At 61.1% G+C, this 20519-nt stretch overlaps 1 protein-coding gene across 1 annotated transcript in view; it reads left to right on the forward strand.

Moving 5' to 3' along the window:
• Nucleotides 1-2648: 2648 nt before the first annotated feature.
• CHD5 (chromodomain helicase DNA binding protein 5) overlaps nucleotides 2649-20519 on the forward strand; it is a 59348-nt gene continuing 41477 nt past the window's right edge. Inside the window, exons 1-4 of the mRNA XM_087858273.1 lie at nucleotides 2649-2808; nucleotides 11838-11965; nucleotides 17306-17485; nucleotides 20004-20122. Coding sequence (XP_087714399.1) covers nucleotides 2730-2808; nucleotides 11838-11965; nucleotides 17306-17485; nucleotides 20004-20122 — 506 coding nt within the window. The 5' untranslated portion in view covers nucleotides 2649-2729. The remainder of the gene's footprint in view (nucleotides 2809-11837; nucleotides 11966-17305; nucleotides 17486-20003; nucleotides 20123-20519) is intronic.

A 20519-nucleotide genomic window follows, 5' to 3' on the forward strand; every position in this document is an offset into this window, starting at 1 on the left:
CCAGGAATGGAGACTGATGGGGGTGTGAGTGGAAGATTACCACTTACCTGCAAGTCTGCTCTTGGAAAAGCACTTTTTCCTTGGTGCTTTCATAACCAGTATATTTTAAAAGAATATTTTGATTTTGAATCGTCCCTGAGGTGTAATTCCAAGCTCTGTGATCAGCCAACAGGAGCATCTTGCCTCCTGAAACTGTAACCTTAATGATGGGCTTGTTCACTGAATTTTCACCTTTCTAGAGTCTGCTTTTAACATCAGACACTCTAGGTTCATTGTCACTATTGTTGGTAGTTTGACAATAATCAGCGCTGTCCTTTAAATATCACTGGCGATTTCTAGTCAAAAATCCATTTGTTTCTGCCGTTCCAGGGTCTGCTTCGTTTTGCTCTTGGTCAGTAAGTAGGGTGACTGAGCTGCAGCTGTGAGCAAGATGGGACGGCCGGAGAGGATTAGGTTCGTGGGCATCTCCTCTCTTTGTTGCCAAGTCAAGCAGGTGGAACTGTGCTTTCTTGAACGATGTCTTGCCTATCTCAGCCTCGCCTTGGCAACTGGACCCAAGGTTAAGGGTGTGTGCCCGAGGTGGGGGCTTTCTGGCGATGGGAGGTACTGTAAGTCAAAGTTTCTCTCAAGTGGGACAGAGAACCCTTGGAAGTGTCCTGACCTCTTCTCGCCATCTGGAGGCAGGGGGCAGGGGCTGTGAGGGGTGGAAGGTTTGGTGGTGCTCAGGGGGGTTTCCTGCGTGGTTAACATTCAGAAAGACAGGAGGTCTGAACAGAGCAAGGCAGCCTTGACAGGGACGGCGCAGGCCTGCTAAAGCATGGTGATTCGGTCAACCCTTGGCTAGATGCTCAGTGATGTGAAATACAGCCTTAGACCGGAGAAGCCCTTTGCTTGCTTAGCCCACCTCCCTGCTGCCTTTCCCTTCACCCTTGCAGGCCGCCTGCCCTGGGATGCTTCCAACCTCTCTCTCTAGTGTGGTTTAAAAGTGATCCGGGAGATGAAGGGGAGCCCGGCACCCTGCACTTTGATCCAGGAGGCTGGACAGATCTGCCTGTGCCCAGGAATGAATGAAGACCAGCTTTTGTGCAGGGCTTGCTGGCAATTCATTTGGATGGGAAGGGGGAGGAAACATTTGCTTCATATCTTTCCAACTGCCCTAGGCCATTTGTGGCCTTCTGGTCACGGCTTGGATTCATCATGGCTTGGATCGTGGCCACCTCGCCAAGAGGTCTTGCTTGTTGAGGGTGCCCTCAACCAGGCAGTCACAACTCTCCTGGTTCCCCAAAGCCTCCGGGAAAGGGAGAGCCCTCTTGCTGATGTCAGGGTGCTAGGGGTTACTGGTGAATGCCTGCCAGGATGGGGCAAATGTTCAGCGAAGCCCAGAGAGGTTGGTGCCAGAGAGGATACCCCAGGACCCCCTTTCTTGTTTCCTAAGTCAGGCAGATCCTGTGGGTCCCAGGCAGCCACATGGGTCTCCAGTGTGTTCCCCCAAACATGTCTGGCCCAAGGCAGTGAGGTAAGGGTACCCTCCCTTTATTGGCTCTTCTTGGGTTAGAGAGCTGACCATCCTAAGGGCCACTGAAACTGGTCTTCTCAGAGTAGCTTAAAGACCTCCTGCAGCACAGACTGGCCGGCTGCCCTCGTTTAAAATTCCAGCCTTTCTCCTAAGGGCTTTGGCCTCCATCTTCACCTTTAACAACCGAGGGCTGGGTGTTGGCGGATGCTCCTTACCGCTCTGCGACAGGTGTCGCTTCTGAGCGGGAGTTTTGGGCACAGAGAACGCAGATCCGCATCACCCCCAGGGGCTCTGGATGTGTTTAAACCGGACCCCGCCTGGTGGGGCGTTTTGGAAGAGGGCACGTGGGCAGTGGGAGCGTGGTGCCATGGGGTGAGGGAGGAGCCAGCCTGCACGCATTATTCTGGAGGAATCAGACCCAGTCTCCAGAGCTACCCTTCTCCAAGTGCAGAACACATTTTTCTTCTAATCTTTCTAAAGGGCCGAGTCGGGTGCAGGACCGCGAGGTTCTCCGTGCCATGAGCAGAGTGCGGGAGGTCGCTGCTCGCCGGCCACGGGACCCCGCCCCTGCGCCCGTGGGGACCCCGGGGCAGGGCGCCTTCCCGGGCGGCGGCGGCGGCGGCGGCAACGGGTCCTGCCAGGGGTGCGCGGGGGCGCGTTCCCCGCCTCCCACTAGGCCCGGCTCGCCTGAGTCCCCGCTGCCCGCTCGGCCGTCGGGTCCCTGGGCGCGCGGGTGCCTCGACGGCTCCCCCTGCCGGAGCGCCGGGTGCGCCCCCCTGCACCCGGGGCTCAGGACTAGTCTCCCCAACTTGTTCTCCGCTCTTAACTAGTCGCGCTGCCGGAACGATGGGATGGGGTTGCCACAGCAACAGACTGGACGTCACAATCCGGGCATGTGTGCCGCCCCCCCCGCCGTGCCGCCGTGCCGCCGGCGCTGCCGCCGCCACCCTCGGCCGGCTGCGGGACTCGGGCTGCGGGGCGCGGTGGGCGGAGCGGCCCGGGCTTTGCGGGGAGCGGGGCGAAGGCGGCCGAGAGGAAGGGGGTCGAGACGGGGGGGTGGAGGTTTGGGGGGGTGGGGGGGCAGGCGGCCGCCATCTTCTCGCCGAGGCCGCCTCGCCCGCCGCGCGCGCCCGTCCGGCCGCGCACGGGTTAAGGCTGGCACCGCGCCCGGCGGGAGGGGGGGCGCCCACCTCCCCTCCCCCCCGCGCCGGGCATGCGGGGCCCGCTGGGCACCGAGGAGGAGCTGCCGCGGCTGTTCGCGGACGAGATGGAGAACGAGGACGAGATGTCAGGTGAGCGGGGCGCCGGCTGCGCCCGGGGCCGGGCGGCTGGGGGCTCGGGGCCCGGTGGGGCCCGGGGCCGGACCGGCGGCGCGCAGGAGGGGCGCCGGGGCCGCGGGTCTGTGCTCCCGCCCTGCTGGCGCCGCGCGGCCAAGGGCGCGGGGCCGGGCAAGCGCCGGGGCGCGGCGCGCGGGCGGCCAAGGGCGGGGTGCGGTCGGGGCCCCCGGGCCGCGGCGCGGGTCAGGCGCCGGCGGAGTAGCGCAGGGGGCTGCGCCGGGCGCCCCGGGAGGGGAGGGGGCGCGGCGCCGCCGGCTCAGCCCCGCGTGCCCTTGAAGGGGGCGGGAATCGCGCTCGGCTCCCGGCGCCGCGCACCCCGCGCTGTGGACCCGCGCCGCGCGCCCCTGGCCTCGCGGGGGCAGGCGGGACCCGGCCCCAGCCGGTCTCGGCCCCAGGGCGCGCTGGGTGGGGCCCGGAGCGGTTCGAGGACTGGCCGTGCTGGGGGACCCCGCGAGCGCCCTGGCTGGGGCGGTTTCCCTTCGGGCCCGCGAGGGCTCCGGGCCGGGGCGCGCGGGCTCGGACTCCCGCTCCCCTTCCCGGCCGCGGGGTGCTGGGACCGCCGCTCCCAAACACTTTGCCGCGGCCGCCGACGCCTCCGGTGCGAGATCGCCCGGGTAGTGGCGCTCCCAGCCCATCCAGCTTTGGCCACGGGCCTGACGCCCAGGGCCGCCGCCCCAGCCCTTGCCGTCGCTCTCAGAATTCACATAAACAGGGCTTGCGCGTCAGGGCTAACCTTGCAGGATCATTCTTTAGTTAACTGCTCACCATTTGTTTGGGACGGTTCTCCTCCTGGCACAGCAGGGCAGGGCCTCACCCTGTCAACCAGCCTGCCTCCCTCCCTCCCTTCTGGGAGACTCCTCTCAGCTTCCCGGCACCAAGTCTATGGCCCCTTCCGGGCTCCTGAGAGACTTCTGGGAGGTCCGGGGGCTCCCGAGGCCAAGAGTGTGCTGTCTGGCCCCAAGAGTGCCTTGGAGGGAGGGCGGATGGGACATTCTGCAAATTGGCACCCCAACTCCTGTGTGCAGGGGGTGAGAGGGGGAGGACCCCACAGGCAGCAGCTCCCCTGGCTGCTCTGTATCTTCCTGAAGACGGGATTCCCACCAGGTGACCCTGCCCACTTGGGGGGCTCCTCCCCCCTCCCCACTTGTTTGGTTGCTTTAACACTGTGACTAGGACCCCTTCCAGAGCCTGGCCTCACTCCTCCTTTCAGACAGTTTGGCCAAGTTTGCAAAGAGCCTGCTCCAGTTGGGGTGGGTGGGTGAGGTGGTCCCTATGGAAGGGGTTGTTTGGACAATAGTTGACTGTTATATCCCTGGGTGCAAGGAATTAGGTCCATTTCCTGGGAGGGAACACAGAGGCCCCGTAGAGGCACTGAAACCCATGGCTGTTTTCTACCCAGGAGGCTGCCTCCTCCCTAAGCTGTTCTCTGGCTTCCTCAGTAATTCCCGGTGGTGCTTGGGGCGTGGCCCCTTTGTGGCACTGATGGGGCAGTGGACAGCTGAACATGCATTAACAGGCTTATTTCTGGGTCTTCACTGAACCCCTGATGGGGTCCCCTGTCCACTTTCCCCACATACTCCGGCTCTTCCTGGCTGTGTCGGGGCTCAGAGTGTGGGGAGGGTTGATGGGCACCTGTCTCACTCTATTTGGGCCAGAGGGGTTGGGTCTCTGTCAAAGTCACCTGCTCACTACCTATTCTCCCTGCTTATGCCCATTGCTCCAGGGCAAGGTGGGGAAGAGGGGTGAGGTCCCCAGGCCCTCTGGGAGCAACCCCAAAGCCCTGCAGAGAAGAGGTCGGTCTCCAGTCCCTCTGGCCCGGGGATTGTGGCCTCATCCTTCTGCAAGGCTAGATGTCCCGAGCCTTCCCGAGCTCCCAGTTCCCTCTCCGTGTCCATGGCCCAAGGCTCTGTCCTCCGCTCCTGGTCCACTTCATAGCCTCCTAAGTAGACCTTGCTGACCACCCTCCCCTCAGCAGCCAGGGTCACCTTTATAAACACAAATCAGGTGAAGCCCCCACTGCTTGGCTGGATCGATGAACTCCTCTTCTATTCCACCTTCATCTCCCCCCCGCCCTTGTTTCTGAACTGCAACCACACTGGCCTCCTTGATGCTTCTGGAACCCCCGAACTCCAAACTCCGTCCTGCCCTTGAGCACTGGCTGTGACATCTGTCTGACCCACTCTTTTCTCTGCTCATGGCTGCCTCCTTGCTGTCATCTACGTCCCAGTCCACCTGTCTCTATGGGGAGGCCCTCCCTGAACTCTTGCCCCAAGTGTGGCTCCACCCCCCAGGGCCATTTAATGCTTTATTTTCTTGGCAGCACTTCCTACTCACTGGAATATCAGGGCCAGCTTACTTCTGTGTCTCTGGGCGCCCCCCTCAAGTGTGACTGATTTGATCACCTGCTGTGCCTGGCACCCGGCACCGTGGGTGCTCAGGAGGTGGTTGTGGTCTCCGTGTTTGAAGGCTGGGGGTCCCTAGCTCACCCCCGGCCTCCGGACACGGTGACAGCTTCAGCCCAGGCCTCGTGTCTCTCCCCGGGTGCTGGCCAGCTGGCCCCCTAGCCCTCCATCACAGCTGCTCTGCGGCCCTCCGCCTGAGCTCATGGCTGTCACCCACCCGGACCTGGGGCCAGCTGGTTCCGAAGGAGCACAGTTTGTGGCCGGAGGAGCTAGCGTGTTGGGAGCCCTCGCACTCGTTTTTAAATCTGCAGCAGTTGGACTCGTCTTGTCAAATCTTTCTTTCCATTGTGCCCCATCCTCCCCTCCCCCTCAGCAGTGTTCTTTCCCACACGGGGCTCAGTGCGGCCGGCGCTCTGGCACCGAGGCCGGTGGGCGAGCCTGCTTGGAGGGGGAGGCAGGGTGGGTGTCTGCCTCCCCGGCTCGGGGCCTGGCAGCTGCCAAATCCCTCCGGAGCGCTGGGGGCGGCAGGGCTGGTCAAAGTGAGGGCTCTGGGCTCTGCCGCTTGAGAGCTGACTGAGCCCGGGCACGCTCCCCAGCCCCTCTGCCTCAGTGTCCCCACTTGTGGAGTGGGGATATAGCCCTGGCTACCTCACAGAGGGTTATTGTGAGGACTGGTGAGACAGTGCACGTGGAACATTTAGGTCACAGTGCCCAGAACATAATAGGTGCCCAATAAACTGGGACTACTGTCATCAGCACCGTCCAGGGGGGCGGCGGACCTGCCCTTCCAAGGAAATGCTTCTGAGACTTCCACCCTCACCTAGTAAGCTGGGGGGCGTGGGAGTGTGACCCCCAGGGTGGGGCCGGAGGGAGAGAAGGAGGGGCTCAGTGCCCCCAGCCTTTCCCTTTAAGTTCCCAGCCTGGCTGACCCCCGCCAATCACAGCCAGAGGGGTGGGTTTCCCCGAGCTGGTGAGCCCAGCCTCTCTCCTGGCCAGGCAGTGTGACCGCTCTGGCCCCAGAATCACCTGACGGGCCCGTGTCCCCCCCACCCCAGGCCCCCAGGACTGGCCCCCATCACAGGAGCATTTTAGGTTTCCTGCAGGCCCGGGGCCGGGAGGGAGTGATAGCCATGATTCCCAAGGTTCTTGCCTTCTTAGCTAACCCCACCCCTGTGGGGAAATGTGGGTTTTGGGGGTCCCGCGGAGCCTGTATTTAATATTGGGAAGAGGAAGGCAAAGTGACCAGCATGCATTGCCCAGTGCCTTGGCCTGTGGAATATTCACTTCATTCCAGACTGATCTACCATTTCATCAATTCATTCAGTCACCAAGCCTCCTATGAATCCAGCCACCCATTATCTAGCCTCACACCAAACATCTCTTCGTCCAACCATAAAACCAACCAGCCAACCATACACCCACCCCTCACCAACCAGCCATCCTACCCTCTCTCCATCCCCCATCCGTCCGTCCATCCGTCCATCCAACGTTCCGCCCATCCACCCCCCCAGCATCGATGTGTCAAGTATCTTCTCCAAACCAGGTACAGAACACAGTATGTGGTCTCTAACTTTCTGGGGCTTTTGCAGGTAAAATTTTTGAGGCTTTCTGCCTTCTCTTTCGCTCTGTCCTTATTTCTCTCTCCCTGTCTCTTTTTCTCACTCTGCCCCCATGTCTGTCCCTCCCTCTGTCTCTTTCCAAGTCTGTCTTCCCCAAGTGCTTCTCTCTCTCTTTGGCTGTCCCTCGTTTCCCACTTTTGCCTTTGTCTCTTCCTGACCCTCAGCTGTGTCTCCCCCTCCCCTCCCTCCTTGCTTCTCTTTCCTCCTCCCTGCCTGTGCTCTGGGTCTGCATGGGGGCCTGTCCCTGCTTGCCCTGGGTCCCTGTCCTCTTCATCCTCACTCTCTCCCTGGCCCTAGTCCCTTAGGGTATAAGCCTCACCTCTCGCCCCACTCCCCGCCCCTGCCTGCCTGCCCAGAGTGCTCAGAACTGATGCTTTCTTTGATGAGACGCCAATGAGGTGATGTCTGGGTTTTGTTAAATGTCATAAATAAATTACTAATCCTCTCTTGGGCGGGAGTACTGACCCCCCATTATCAGCAGAGGGCCTGTGGTATAGGGGTGTTCCAAAGACTCATGGAAACCTTCATCTTGGTGCCCCCCCCCTCCGCTAGCCCTAGAGAGGCCTTGGGAACCCCTGGCTCAGCAGTGCACAAACTGGAGACCCCCACCCTCTGTCACCCCCCTGGGGGCCTGGGCTCTACCTGCCATTGCCGACCACTTACTCTGCGTCTCACGGCTTTTACTTCTCCGTCACCCCACGAGAAGGCACTGATAGGCCCATTTAAGGATGAAGAAGAAATGGGCTCAGCTGGGAAGGGATTGGGGGTAACCCTCCAGGAAGGGGCGTTGGTTTGAGGTCTGCACTCCCCTGTCCCTCCCTCTTCCTGGCCACCAGGTGATCTTGCCCCCTGCTTGGTGGTGGGCTGGAAGGGCAGAACGGAAGGAGCCTCCTCCCCAGGCCCCGGAGAAGATGGCGGGTGTTGAGCTGAGTCCCCACTACTGGCAGACTGGCCTGCCTTTCTGGACCCTGGCACTGGAGCTCTTGTCCCTGCACCTGGCTTGGGCCCCCAAATCCTTCAACCACCCTCAGATCAGAGGACCTAACTTCTCCCTCCACAATCATATGCTTTCCTTTTGCTCTGATCACCTGCGTCTGCCAAGCTCCCTGGGGGGCTGCGTTCTTGCCCAGAGGAGGGGGCAGAGGCTGGGCAGGGCATAACCTGCTCCGGGGCCGAGCGTGTGGTAGACTAACCCTCGCCCTCTGAGGGGCCCTGTGGGACTTTCCAGACCAAGGGCCGGCCTGAGTCACCTTGGCGTCCCAGGGTGAGGCCTGAGCTCGGCACGCAGGCCATGCTGGTTAAGTGCCTGCTAGGTAAATGTGGGGGAAGTCTGAATTCTGGGGGAGCTCAGGAGCCTGGAGAGGGGCAGGGGTGAGGACCACCCGTCCGGGCTCCACCCTGGCTCTGCCACCTGTCGGCCGTGAATGGGTAAATCAGGAGCCCTCTGAGCCTGTTTCCTTCTCTGCAAATGGGGGTGGTGGTACCATCTCTCAGGGCTCCCGTGTGGAGTCGATGAATTAGTACAAATTAACACCTGCTACCTGCTCCAGGCGCCGTGCTGGCCGTGCGTCCGTACTGGCGCCGTTACAACGTGCTACCCCGAGAAGGGCCCACCCAGCTCGCTCAGGGTTGGGCCAGCCTGGGGGTCCCCCAGGGCGGAGCCGGGGAGAGGGCTGTGGGTGAGCTCAGGAAGAAGCAGCAGAGGTCTCTCTCTTTGCCCCTCTGTCTCCACCCCTCTGTCCCTCTGCCTGTCTCTGTCTCTGAAGCAGCTTCCTTGCCCCCTCCCCCCCCTGCTCCGACCTGGACGGTCAGGAGGTAGCAGAGATAACAAGGCTAATGGGTCCTAATTATAGCCCAAGTTGGATCGATGGAGCCTTGGGCCCTGGAGGGGCAGGGCTTGTGCGGGAGAGCACTGCCGGGTGGGCCAGGGGGCTGTGGGGGTGGCCAGGAGGGGCTGGGAGCTGATGGGGCAGGGAGTCATGGGGCTGCTCTTTCCTGGGACCCTCACCCCAGGGTGAGTGGGATCCCACCTTACCACCGACGGTGCCCTGAGGAGGGGGCACAGGGCTGGGGGCTCGGGAAGCCGCTGAGAGGCCCTGGGCAGGGTGCCTTGGTTGTGACTCCCCAGGTCTGGTTCTAGAAAGCTCAGAGGCTGTTGCAGCAGGCAGGCAGGAGGGGGCGATGGGGCCACGGCGAAGACGGGGTGCGGGGGGTCATGAGATGCTGGGAGGGAGTGTCACAGAGCTCAGCCCTGGGGTGTCCTCAGGGCTACCAGAATCGGTGCAGGGACAGATGGGGAGTGGGCAGGGTGGGGTCCCTATCCTACTGTGCCAGCTCTGGAACCTTCCTGGAGGAGGGATTTAATCAGGCAGATGGCCCTGGGCCATGAAGTCTTCTGGGAGTGGAGGAGGAGCTCTGTCCATGGGCAGAGGGCCTGGGGCCTTACCCTCTGAGGCTCATTCTGGGCGTGGATTAGGGCTAGAGTGTGGGGCATCCCCTGACCCCCTGCCCTCCGCTCCAGGCAGATGACCTCACACAGCCACCTGTTCGTCCCCTTGTGTGTTCTGTTGGCCAGTTGGTCCGTCAGCGACTGTGTGCTCAGCTGGCCTTCCCAGTCTGGGGGACTGCCCCACTGAGGGAACAGGGGACTTGGGGAAGTGGCAGGAGGGAGGGGGCCCTCCCGATTGCATCAGCCCGAGCCTCTTATATAACCAGCGCTGGGCATTGCCAGGGTGGCGGGGTGGCTCTGCCCAGGCAGTCTCCCTGTGGCTCTGGGGGAGGTGGAGGCAGGGGTGGGGGTGTGGATGGACAGCTCCGTCACGACCTCCAGACCCTGCCGCTCCAGGATGACTCTGGGGATCCCCGTGCATGTTTTCAGCTGGTCTGAGAAATCCCTGCCCCTCCTGTACCAGGGCGAAGAGGGACAGGACGGGACAGGGTCAGCTCAGCCTGGCTTCGCTCAAGACCTGGCTCACATTAAACTCAGCTTTGGGCTGACCACCCCCTGCTTGGCCCTGCGTGCCATAGCCCGGGCCAAGGCCTGGCAGCAGTGCCCCCCGTGCCAGCCAGGACCACTGAGCGGGCCTCCTTCTCTGCAGCGGCTCCTGGTCCGGCCGGGAGTCTCTCCACACCTGTGTTTGCCCAGCAGGTTGGGGAGGGGCCTGGGCCTTGGGCATGCCCTGCTGCCTACCCCCATGGACTCCTGGGGGCTGTACCACACCCCTCCCTGGAGGGGGGCCTCGGGACAGAGGGGGGGCCCCCCCGCACAGTGGTGCAGCGGCACCTGCCCCCTGGGTGGGAACCAGCCCTGCAGGGCCCTGGGATGGCAGGACAGCCACTTGGCCACAGGAGTCGCCAGCGCCCTCTAGCTGCACCCAGGGTGTGGCGATGCGAGCCATGTGACCCTGGGGACTCCAGGGGACAGGGGTCCCAGGCAGGGCATGAGGGGGACCTGTGTGGAGGACGGGAGGCCGGATGTCGGGGTGTCCTGGGTGTCTGAGCACCTGCGGGGGGCGGACACATCTGCACTGTGCTGTTGTCCGGCTCACGCGGCCAACAACCCTGATGTGTGGTGGTGGGCTTCCTGGGCCGGGTGGGTGGGAGGCTGTGTTTCTTTTAACTCGATTCAGCAGGGTCACCTTGCCACCTTTCCCTATGAAAGTCTCCTGGGTGCCCTCCTCAGGGTCACGGGGTGGCAGACCCCTCAGGCTGAAATTCCCTGTTGTGTGTCCCCTCAATCCCTGTGTGTGGGGGGAACCCCAGTTGGCTCTTGTCTTTGCTCCCCTGGGCACAGGGGGATGGGGTAGGACAGCCTGGCTGTGGGTGCTCCGGCCCCCTGGCTGGCGTGGAGCCCTGGTCTCTGGTGGGCCCCGTTTGTGGACTTGGGAGGTTTGGTGGCTTCCTTCTGGATGCATCTCTACTCTGGGGGGTTTGTTTCTTGCTGCTGTTTGCCCCCAAGAGGACCCTCCCCACTCTCCCTTTCTTCCCCTGCCTAACACCCCCCACCCCCTGGGAACTCAGAGCTGACTGCCCTTTCTCACCTCTGATTTCCTGGGTGGGAGTTAGGCCCCGGGGCCACATGTCAAGTCCTCTCCTTTTTTGGGGGGGTGGCATGAAGCTGGAAGCCAGCTCCTTCTTCAAAGATAATCCTGCTGCACACACACCTGTCCTGCTCCCCTCTTGGCCTTTTAAATTCATGAAGGAGGGAGGGGAGCTCGGAACTCGTGGCCGCTTTTGGAAACCCACGTGTGGCGGATGCCGCATGTGTCTGTGGAATTTCGCATCTTGCTGGGTGCCCAGCCGGAACAAGTTTGGCATCCTGCGTGTGTGACTGGGGGTGCGTGTACCGTGTGGGTGTGTGTGCAGGTTCGGGCGGGAGAGGCGATGTGGTCTCTGATCCCCAGTAAGGGGGGAACCTGGCATCTTCCTTGTTGGTCTCCCTCCAAACCCCCCACGTGGCTCCAGGTGGTCCTGGGGTGATGTGACCCGTCCGTCCCCATTCACAAGCCATCTCCCGGCCACGCTGTAGGCCTCTGGAGGGCGGAAGTAGGCCCCGACCCTCCCTGGAGCGGCCGGAGATGGCTTTGTGCTTCTGTGGGGCTGCTTTCCCGCTGGGGGGGCCACGGACTCTTAATTAGCCGTTCACTTTTGCTCAGAACGTTGTTTCCGAGCGCCGTCCTGTCCTGTCAGGGTGGGTGGTTATTGTCCCATTTTACAGCGAGGGGAGGACAGGTCCAGGGAAGTGGGGACCTGGGACACAGCCCGCCTGAGCTGGGACTGCACTCACTGCATCTGGGCTGGTGGTTCTGAGGGCTTGGGAGGAGGCCGGGGCCAGCCACTGTGTGCAGGGAAGGAGGGGTGGGGGCGAAGGAGGCAGGTGGATGCCTGTGGGGCTGGCTGTCCCACGGGGGGCCTCCCTGAGGGAAGCAGCAGGGTCATCCCCTCCCACTTCTGACTCCCCTAGAAGAAGAAGATGGTGGCCTTGGAGCCTTTGATGACTATTTCCCTGAGGAGCCCGTGGGCCTTCCCAAGAAGAAGAAATCCAAGAAGCTCAAGGAGAACCGGCCCAAAGGGAAGCGGAAGAAGAAAGAGGTTTGTGGGGGCCCTGCTGGGGTTGGGCCAGCTGGGGGGTGGGTCAGGGCCCCGAGGGGGTCTTGGCTGCTCTGCCTGGGTCTGCGGAGAAAGATCTCAGCTGCCAGGGGGTATCCTAAGAGCCAGGTTCAAGTGCGAGACACCAAAAGTGGCCCGTACAGAACTTTGCAGGTCAGATAAGAAATGCCCTGTCCTTTTAAGCGGGACGTTCGAGTGTCGTTCATCTTTATGTCACAGAGCGTCCATGATTCGGGGCAGGCAGGACCCTGTGATGCAGGGACAGACCTTCTGGTTGAGGCTTTGACATGTCGTCCTCACCCCCCAAGACCTGAGGCTCTCTGGACATTGTGGGGGGAGGTGGAGTCCAGGATCGTGGGGCCTCGTGCTTGTGCCCTGGTCGAGGGCAGGAGCTTCCTGCACGAACCGCCCCCCCTCCCCGCCTCCAGCTCCTCCTGGGCGTTTTCTCTCTGGCAGCTGCTTTCATGGACACTGGACCTGGACGGACACCCAGTGATCTCTGGTCCTTGGTCTCAGGCCCTCATGCAGGTCAGCCCAGTTCCCAAATGCAGATGAAGGACCACCAGGGGTGCTGCAGGCAGGGCTGAATTTTCCCTCTCATTCTTGGGCACACAGTTGAGCAGGACTCTCCCCTCCCCACCCTGCCCTGGCCAGGCAGGAGGCTAGAAGTGGGCAGTGTCTGCACAGTGGGGAGGCCGGGCCTGGAGGGGGGGGCCGTGTTCGGTGGCTGGGAGGGCCAGTGGTGTCCAAAGCCTGGGAGGGCTGGTGCTTTCCTCCCCCCTACCCAGTGTCGGGCTCACTCGGATCTCACTCCTCCCTTCTTCCCTGGGACCTACCTGACAATATGCTTGTTTGCCTCGGCCCCTCTGTGTCTCCCTCTGCTGTTTTGGCAGGAGCTTGGCCTGGGCCTCAGCCACCTCTTGCTCCCTCACTCTCTCCCCTCATCCTCTCCATTTCTCCTTCCCCTCCAGCCTCCTTTCCAACCCCCACCCTCTGCCCTCCCCTCACTTGCTCACCCTCTCTCCTTCCTTCTGCTTCTCACTAGGGGTGGAGGGCCCAGTGAGTGGGAGGCCTGCAGATGACTGGGTGCCGCCTGGCAGGCCCCCAAGGTGACCCTTAGGTCATTGCTGCCCCCTCCCCTGTACTCCTGAGAGCAGGGCTCAGCCAGCTGTCAGGTCTTAGAGGGTCTGGAGCGGGCTGTAGCCAGAGAGCAGCATCTTGGCCGCCCGGTGCCCCCCACCCATCCGCCCTGCCTGCCTGGGTCCCCAGGACGTGGGGAGGGGGATTACACCCTGTGCTCCCCACCATCTCCAACCAGGTGGACCCAAGATAAGGCGGTGGGTGGAGGCAGAAGAGGGGCTGCGGGTTTTTTTTGGCGGGGAGTGGGGGTTGGGGGGTGGGGACCGGCAGCAAGTCTCGGATCGTGATTTACATAAAACAACCGGGCTGCGGCCAGAACCTGAGCATATGTAGATGAAGCTCCTTGTCAGGCCCAGCGCAGGAGGGAGAAATGATTTCAACCTGTACTGCAGCGGTTACCATAGCAACCAATTATTCAGTGCTAAATTATAACTGTTTATAACACTCGTGAATGGGAAGGCTCATATTTCATTCTTTCTTTTTCCCTCTCAATCTTGAAGGACCCCAAATTGAGAATGACCAACTCTCTGAATCCTCCCTTTTGAGTGTAAATGCCTCCTTTATCGGGAGATGCGCGTGTGTGTTGAGCACTGGGTGCAGAGGGAAGGGAGAGGGAGATGGGAGGCCCGGATAAAAGGCATCCGCGGAGCTGGGGAGGAGGAAGGGCGGGCGGACACTGTCCACTTGGGGTCCCCGGGGCCTGCGTTGGTGCCATACTGTGGCCTCAGTGGGCCGGGGGTCGGGACTTGAGCCCTCCCGCTTACCCCCAGCTCCGCACACATGCAGCCTGGGCGTGGTGTTGAAGGCAGCAGATGGATTCTGTTGGGAACTTTGAGTCCACTAAGATTCTTGTACCGTGAGGTGCCTCCCCTGTAGTCACCCCTGGGGCGGCCACAGCCCAAAGGACAGCGTCAAGGTCAAAGCCCCAACCGTGTTCACAGCCCGTGGTGTGGCTTGGGGCTGAGACTGGTTCAGGGCTTTAATAGGACGGTGTTGCTCTGTGTCTGTGTCTCCTTCCCTGAACATGGCTTGGCCCAAAACCCCTTCTGTAAGTTCCACGATACTGACCCGGCTGGTCTACCCCTGGTTCTCAGTTATTCTTTCCTTCTTGCCACTGGCTGGTGCTGTATCCCTCCAGGTCCCGCTCCTGCTTCACTCCTCTTCATGTTGTTTTCAGAACCACTTGCTGCCCTTCCCCTAGCCCCTTTCTCTGCAGGGAAAGATTCTGGGGGAAGGAAAAAGGAGGCCCGGGTCTTGAAGGGTCCAAACAGCTGGATGCAGAGATATGCTGTGGATACAGGCTTATGATGCCAGTGGGAAACCCATCTCCAAAGACCCGTCCTGCACCTCAGCCAGCACCCCCACCCTACCCCGAGCAGTCAGGAGGGCTTGGATGAGATTGGGGTGCAAGTAGGGGTGGACCCAGGCCCTGTGAACTCCATTTGGTTGGGTGGGGGAGAGAAGGCACCTCCTGGAAAGGATCAAGGAACAGGTGATGAGTTGGGAGAAGTGGAGAATCAGAGCTTTCTTTCTGAGAGGGCTTTCCTTGGTGCAGGCAGACAGTGGAGGGAGAAGTCTCCCCTGTCCCTAAAACGAGGGGCTGCCACCACTGCCATCACCCAGGGGGCCACTGGGGACCGGTAAGTGGCGGATGTGCCCTGCCGTAGCTGTCACTCATTCCTTGAGGAGGATCTCGGCCCTCCTGCTCTGCCACTTAGCCCTGGAACAGACGCTGGGCCAGCCCTCTGGCAGTGCTCAGCTTGGGGCCTTTCTCCAGGCCTGGCATCCACGCTACACATACGGACGGTGAAATCTGCTGGAGGTGCCCTCCCCGCCCTCCCTCCCCCCAGCTCTTTCTGGGCCCTGCATGTGGAGCTGTGCGGGTCACTCCTCACCTCTCCTGCACTTGGGACACGGTAATGCCTACTTCCCATCAGACGCCCAGGTCAGCCCTCCCTCAGGTGTTGCCACAATGGCCTCTTCTGTCGGCATCTGATTGCCCAACTGCACTGTAGGTCACCCAGCTGCGGCTCTGCAGTTGGCTTAGCCTGCTCCTGACTTGCAGAAACACGAAGGGTGAGGCTGGTGATGTCCTTAAGTCTGTCATCTGGCCTGCATCTTTGTCTTCTAAGCAGAGTTGGGGTCATGGGTGCTTGGGTCTCTCCCATTTCAAAATGTGTGCAGCCTCCTCTCATGCCATCTCCTTTGTGCCTCTTGCCACCCTTGTTGAATCCCCATTTCACAGATGAGGAGGCTGAGGTCAGGCTCTAGTGACTTGCCTAGTTCCAGGCTAGCAAGGGACAGAGCTCCTAGGCCTTCTGTGTCCTGCAGATTCCCTAGGGAGCCTCAGGACCCACAGTCAGGCCACTCGACTCTCAGCCGAGTGGGTATCAGACATGGGTCATCCTGCCTCATTGCCGGTCTGGGTGCGGTGTATGGGGTCCACCCCAGGGCAGCTTGAGGGCCAGCCCCATGCCCCTCCCTACGGCCGCCCCACAGCCTCTGTCCGAGGTGCTGAAATTCATGGCCGCCTTCTTCTCCCATCCTTACCTTTGCTGGGGTGAGGGCTGGGGTAGAGCCTGTCTCTCTGGTCTCTTCAAAGGTGGTCTCTTGACACTGGCCGAACTCTACACCTCGGGGAAAATAGATGTCCCTGTCTGACCCCTTCCTCCCCAGAGGACTGTGGCAGAGCTGGGAGCTGTGGTCCCAGGGCTCTGCATTGGCATCTACCCTGGGAGCAGGAGCCCTCGCAAGGCTGCCTGCCCCAGGCAGGTTCCAGCAGCAGCCAGGACCAGCTTCGCCCCTGGGACCCCGCACAGCGAGAGTTAGTATTCCGGGAAACACCCAGTTCCGGAAAGGCGCAGAGGCCCTGCTGTCTGCCAACCGGCCAGCCAGCACACTGACTCAGCAGCTTAATGAGCATAAAAGGTTTGGAAGCAGAGAGCCCAGGGGGAGACAGTCGGGAAGTGCAGAGAGCCCGTGGGGGAGTCCTTTCCCAGCTGTGTCTTTGGAAGAGCCTCCCTCCTGGGGAAAGACTCTCAACTCTTTACAGTGTGCCTGGAAAGGGCAGAGATCTGGTGGGGCCCTCTCAAGAGCCTCCAGACAGATCTGCTGCCCTTGATTCTCCCTTCCCTTCTCCCACCCGCTCTGCTCTTTCCCCTACCCTATCCTGCCCCCTCCCCACCTCCTCTTCAGCCTTCTCCCCTTCAGTGCTGTTTCCCAAGCTCATTTTCCACCTCTCCAGTTCTCTGTCTTTCCCATGCTTCTCTTTGCTCACCTTGAAAACAGTCAACAGCCGGCTCGAAAATGCCAAGCCCCGTGCTGGAAATTGGAGCCTCAGTGCCCAGCCTCTCCTGCAGACCCAGGCCAGGAGGGGGCTGGGAAGGGCTTTGCCAGTCCGCTTGCATCTGGAAAGGCGGAGAGTAAACAAACAGCCTCCTTGGAAGGGCAGTGCCTTTCTGGTGGGGACGCTCTGGCTGTGAACGCCCTTATCTCCATATAAATGGGCCATTTGCTGCCTGTACAGACGGGAAACTAAATCAAGGGAGCCAAGCTTAAGAGCTGCCTAAATTACCTTGTCTCCTCTCGAGACGAAGCGGCCGGGGTGGGGGTGGTGGAGAAGGTGGGCTCGTGCCATAGCAGCTTCTGGAGAGCCCACAGACAGATGAAACTGGGACAGTTTCTACAGTAATTACAGGTTACTCTCGACAGGTGCGACTCCATGGGGTGCACACGTCTGCACAGAGGTTGGGTCACACCCCCTGTGCTTTGCCTGCCCATTTGCCTGGGGTTTTTCTCGTGCACTTTGTTTTTTGGCTCTGGACATCGCGTCCTGCAGGAATTCCTGGGTCCCAGCGCTCTTCCATAACACTGGTTAAAATCCTCGAGTCTGTAGAAACCTGATTCTGATTGAAGCAGAGCCTGAGCTCCACCCGGGGCAGGCCAGGCCGGCTGCACTCCACCAGGTGCTGTGGCCCAGGCACCAGGGGCAGGACCCTTGCCCAGTGCTGGCTCGGGGCAGCCCCTCCCGCTGGGCTTGTGCTGAGCTGTGAGCAGTGGAACGCTGAATGATCCGTGGGCCTACTCACTGTGCCAGGGGGCCACTCAGGGCAGTCCTGCTGCCCAGGACTCAGGGTTTTCTTCAGGCCCCTGTTGCCCTCACCATCCTCCTTTCTCTTCCAGGGGAGCAATGATGAGCTGTCAGAAAATGAAGAGGATCTGGAAGAGAAGTCGGAGAGTGAGGGCAGTGACTACTCCCCTAATAAAAAGAAGAAGAAAAAGCTCAAGGACAAGAAGGAGAAAAAAGCCAAGCGAAAAAGGAAGGATGATGATGAGGATGATAATGATGATGGGTGTCTAAAGGTAAGCCCTGAGCCCGGCCGGAGGGGCCTGGGCTCCAGCAGGACGCCTGGCCTGCATGGGCCAAGGCTTCAAGTCAGTTCTCTGCTTTCTGCGTGCAAAGGGCCAGAGTGTCCTTCCCCACGGGTGTGTGTGTGTGTGTGTGTGTGTGTGGCTGCTGGGGGCAGGTGGGCCTGTGGGCGTGCCTGCGTGCACGTGGAGGTTGGATGAAAGTGTGTGAGCAACACTGTGTCCCAAGTCCTGGAGACACATTTGAAATAACGATGAAATAACGATGGGTGACATTTAGGAGTTTGGCGGGGGGCTCTCGCTGGAGCGCACAGCTCTGAGGAGGGCGGTGTTTGGGCTTAAGTTTCGTGTCAGGAGCCTCTCCCCTGGAGCACTCTGGGAAAATCAACCAGCAAATGGAGCCTCTGCCAGCAGGAAGGGGCCGGATGGCTCCACTCCGGGCAGAAGGGGAACTTTGTTATTCAGCGTGTATTCTGAATTTCTGGCCACGTGGGCGTCGGGGAGGGTGTCCCAGTGAGCACCAGTCAGGGCTCTCCCTGGGGGAAAGCGGCTTCCCTGTGTGTGCAGCCTGATGCTAAGCAGGCCGAGGCCCCTCCGGTCTCACAACCACTGCAGGGCTCCTCGGGGAGGGGATGGGCCTGGGCTCAGTTCTTGGGCAGTGGCAGGTGTCAGCGGACAGAGCACTCTGCCTCCTTTGTTCCGTGGGCACGGCCCCCAAGCTCAGGTTGGGCTGGCCATGGAGTTCGAGATGAGGGCTCTGTATATATGGGTCCTGCTGGGTGAGGCAGAAGTGGTGGCTGTCAGCGGCTGAAGTCAGGAAGCGCCATGGTGTCCCCACGCCCAGAGGGATTTCATTAGCCAGCAGGTGTGTTGTGAGTCATCTGTGACCGATCATAGCTGAGGGCTGACAGACTGCAAGATGAACTCGTGGGCACGGTCCAGGGTTCTCCCACGGCACTGTCACCCGCTCAGGCTCACGCCGCTCTGCTTCCTGCTGGGAGCAAGGTCCGAGAGGCCTCCAGGGATGGCTGCGTGTTGTGGGGGCAGGTGGACCACGGGAGGGCATCCCACAGGGGAGCCCCGCTGACTGGTCACAGAGAATGGGAGGCCAGGGAGCACTGGGCAGGCAGGCCTGGTTCTCAGCTCCTGGGACCGAGGGAGGCTGGGTGCACCTCCCGGGTGGTCTTCTGCTGCAGGGGGCGGACAGCCCAGTTCTGAGGGGCTTCATCAGTGATGGGGTTTGCTGGATCAGTGCCCGAGGAGTTGAGAGGCCAGGGGCTTCCAGCTTGGGGTGTTACCCAGGGCCTGTGTCTTCACATCCTTCACCCTGCCTCTGGGGGTCAGCTTCAGGCTCTGGTCAGGCACCCTTGTGGCTGAGAATGGGTGTCACCGCAGCTCTGGGTTTCTTGGTACCCACGGCCCCCTCCACTAGCTGGGAAAGCAGACTTGAGTCCTCATTCGTTGTCTACACGGGAGACCCAGCGGCACCTGCCACTGGACTCCCATCTGGGCCAATGACCACTCCTGGGTCTGGCGAGTGCCAATTGGCTGAATGGGTCAGTGGGTGGGGCTGGGGCAGGGCTTCCTGGAACCAGTGCAACCCTTCGAGTTTGGAATAGGGCCCCCCCCCCCTCCTGGGAGGCAGGTACTGCTATCCGCTTTACAGATGGGGAAACAGGCATAGAGAGGTGAAGCAGCTAGTCCACCTCTCGTTGCCAGAGTGTGGTAGAGCCCGGATTAGAACCAGGGTCTGTCTGGCTCTAGAGCCCAAGCTCATAGCCAGCACCTCCACCCCCACCCCCCACCCCAGCTGGCCTGGCTGTCTGGGGAGCTCACTGTGTGCCCCTGGGGAGTCTCACCTCCTTGAGCTTCAGTGCCCCAGCTTGAAAGTGAAGCAGTAGCCAAGGGACCCTCTCACATGTCTGCCTTCAGCTGGGCCCTTGTCCCATGTCCCATATCCTGGTCCTGGAAGCAGGGGAGCAGCAGGGGTCCATGTGTGACTCTATCAGGGGATGTCCCGAGGCAGCCTCATTTCTCCCCAGCGTGCCTCAGGCAACCTTCAGCCCTGCTGCCTCCCCAGGGACAGCTGCCCTTTAGGCTAGCCCTGTAGGCTGTGGTTCTGGCTTGGTGCCCAAATCCCCAGAACACATTCTTCTCAGAGAATGAGTTCTGTTACCGTTTCTGCCCTGGGTGTACGCAGAGCCTCCCCCCAAGAACCCCTACACTAAACCCCCAGGCCTGGCCCCAGGAACCCCTACACTAAACCCCCAGGCCTCCCCCCAGGAGCCCCTACACTAAACCCCCAGGCCTGGCCCTGCACTCCCTCGTGAGTTGGTGTCTGAGCTGTTCCCACTGGTCAAGGGGCAAGCAGGCCGGGAGGCGGAGGGTGGGTACGAACTGCAGACACAGCCTCCCTGCCCATTTGGAGACCTCCTGGGTGGGGGCTCTAGGGGTGGGGGTGCAGGTCAGAAGGACCCTGCTCTGACCCTACCTCTGGCCTGGGTGTCCCTAGGAGCCCAAGTCCTCGGGGCAGCTGATGGCCGAGTGGGGCCTGGATGACGTGGAGTACCTGTTCTCGGAGGCTGACTACCACACGCTGACCAACTACAAGGCCTTCAGCCAGTTCCTCAGGTGGGTTGCACCGCCAGACACCACGGCCAGCATCCATGGGAACTGCAAGTTGGGGGACAGAGCCCCAGGCTCCTGGGGTGCAGGGGGGCCATCAGGCTGACACCAACCCTGGGCAGAACCCCTTTCATTTTAACAGATGGTCCTGCCTTCTCTTGCCCTGAGCCCTGGGATGGTGGTCCTGGTCAATCCCCAGGGTCTTAAGCCCTCATGGCCCCTCTCAGCTCTGGAAGAAATGGGGCCAGACACCCAGTGGCCCACAGCAGGCTCCTCCCTCTGGTCCCTTAGGTGGTATAGAGTCTGGAAACCCAATTAGAAGATCACCAACCACATACATAGGGAATCAGGAGTGTTTGGGGATGGACTGGACTCTCAGGCTGTGTCCTCTGCCCCGTGCCCT

Source organism: Ursus americanus, chromosome 33 (assembly GCF_024610735.1).
Source record: "Ursus americanus isolate L20-20 chromosome 33, mUrsAme1.1.p, whole genome shotgun sequence".
NCBI lineage: Eukaryota > Metazoa > Chordata > Mammalia > Carnivora > Ursidae > Ursus > Ursus americanus.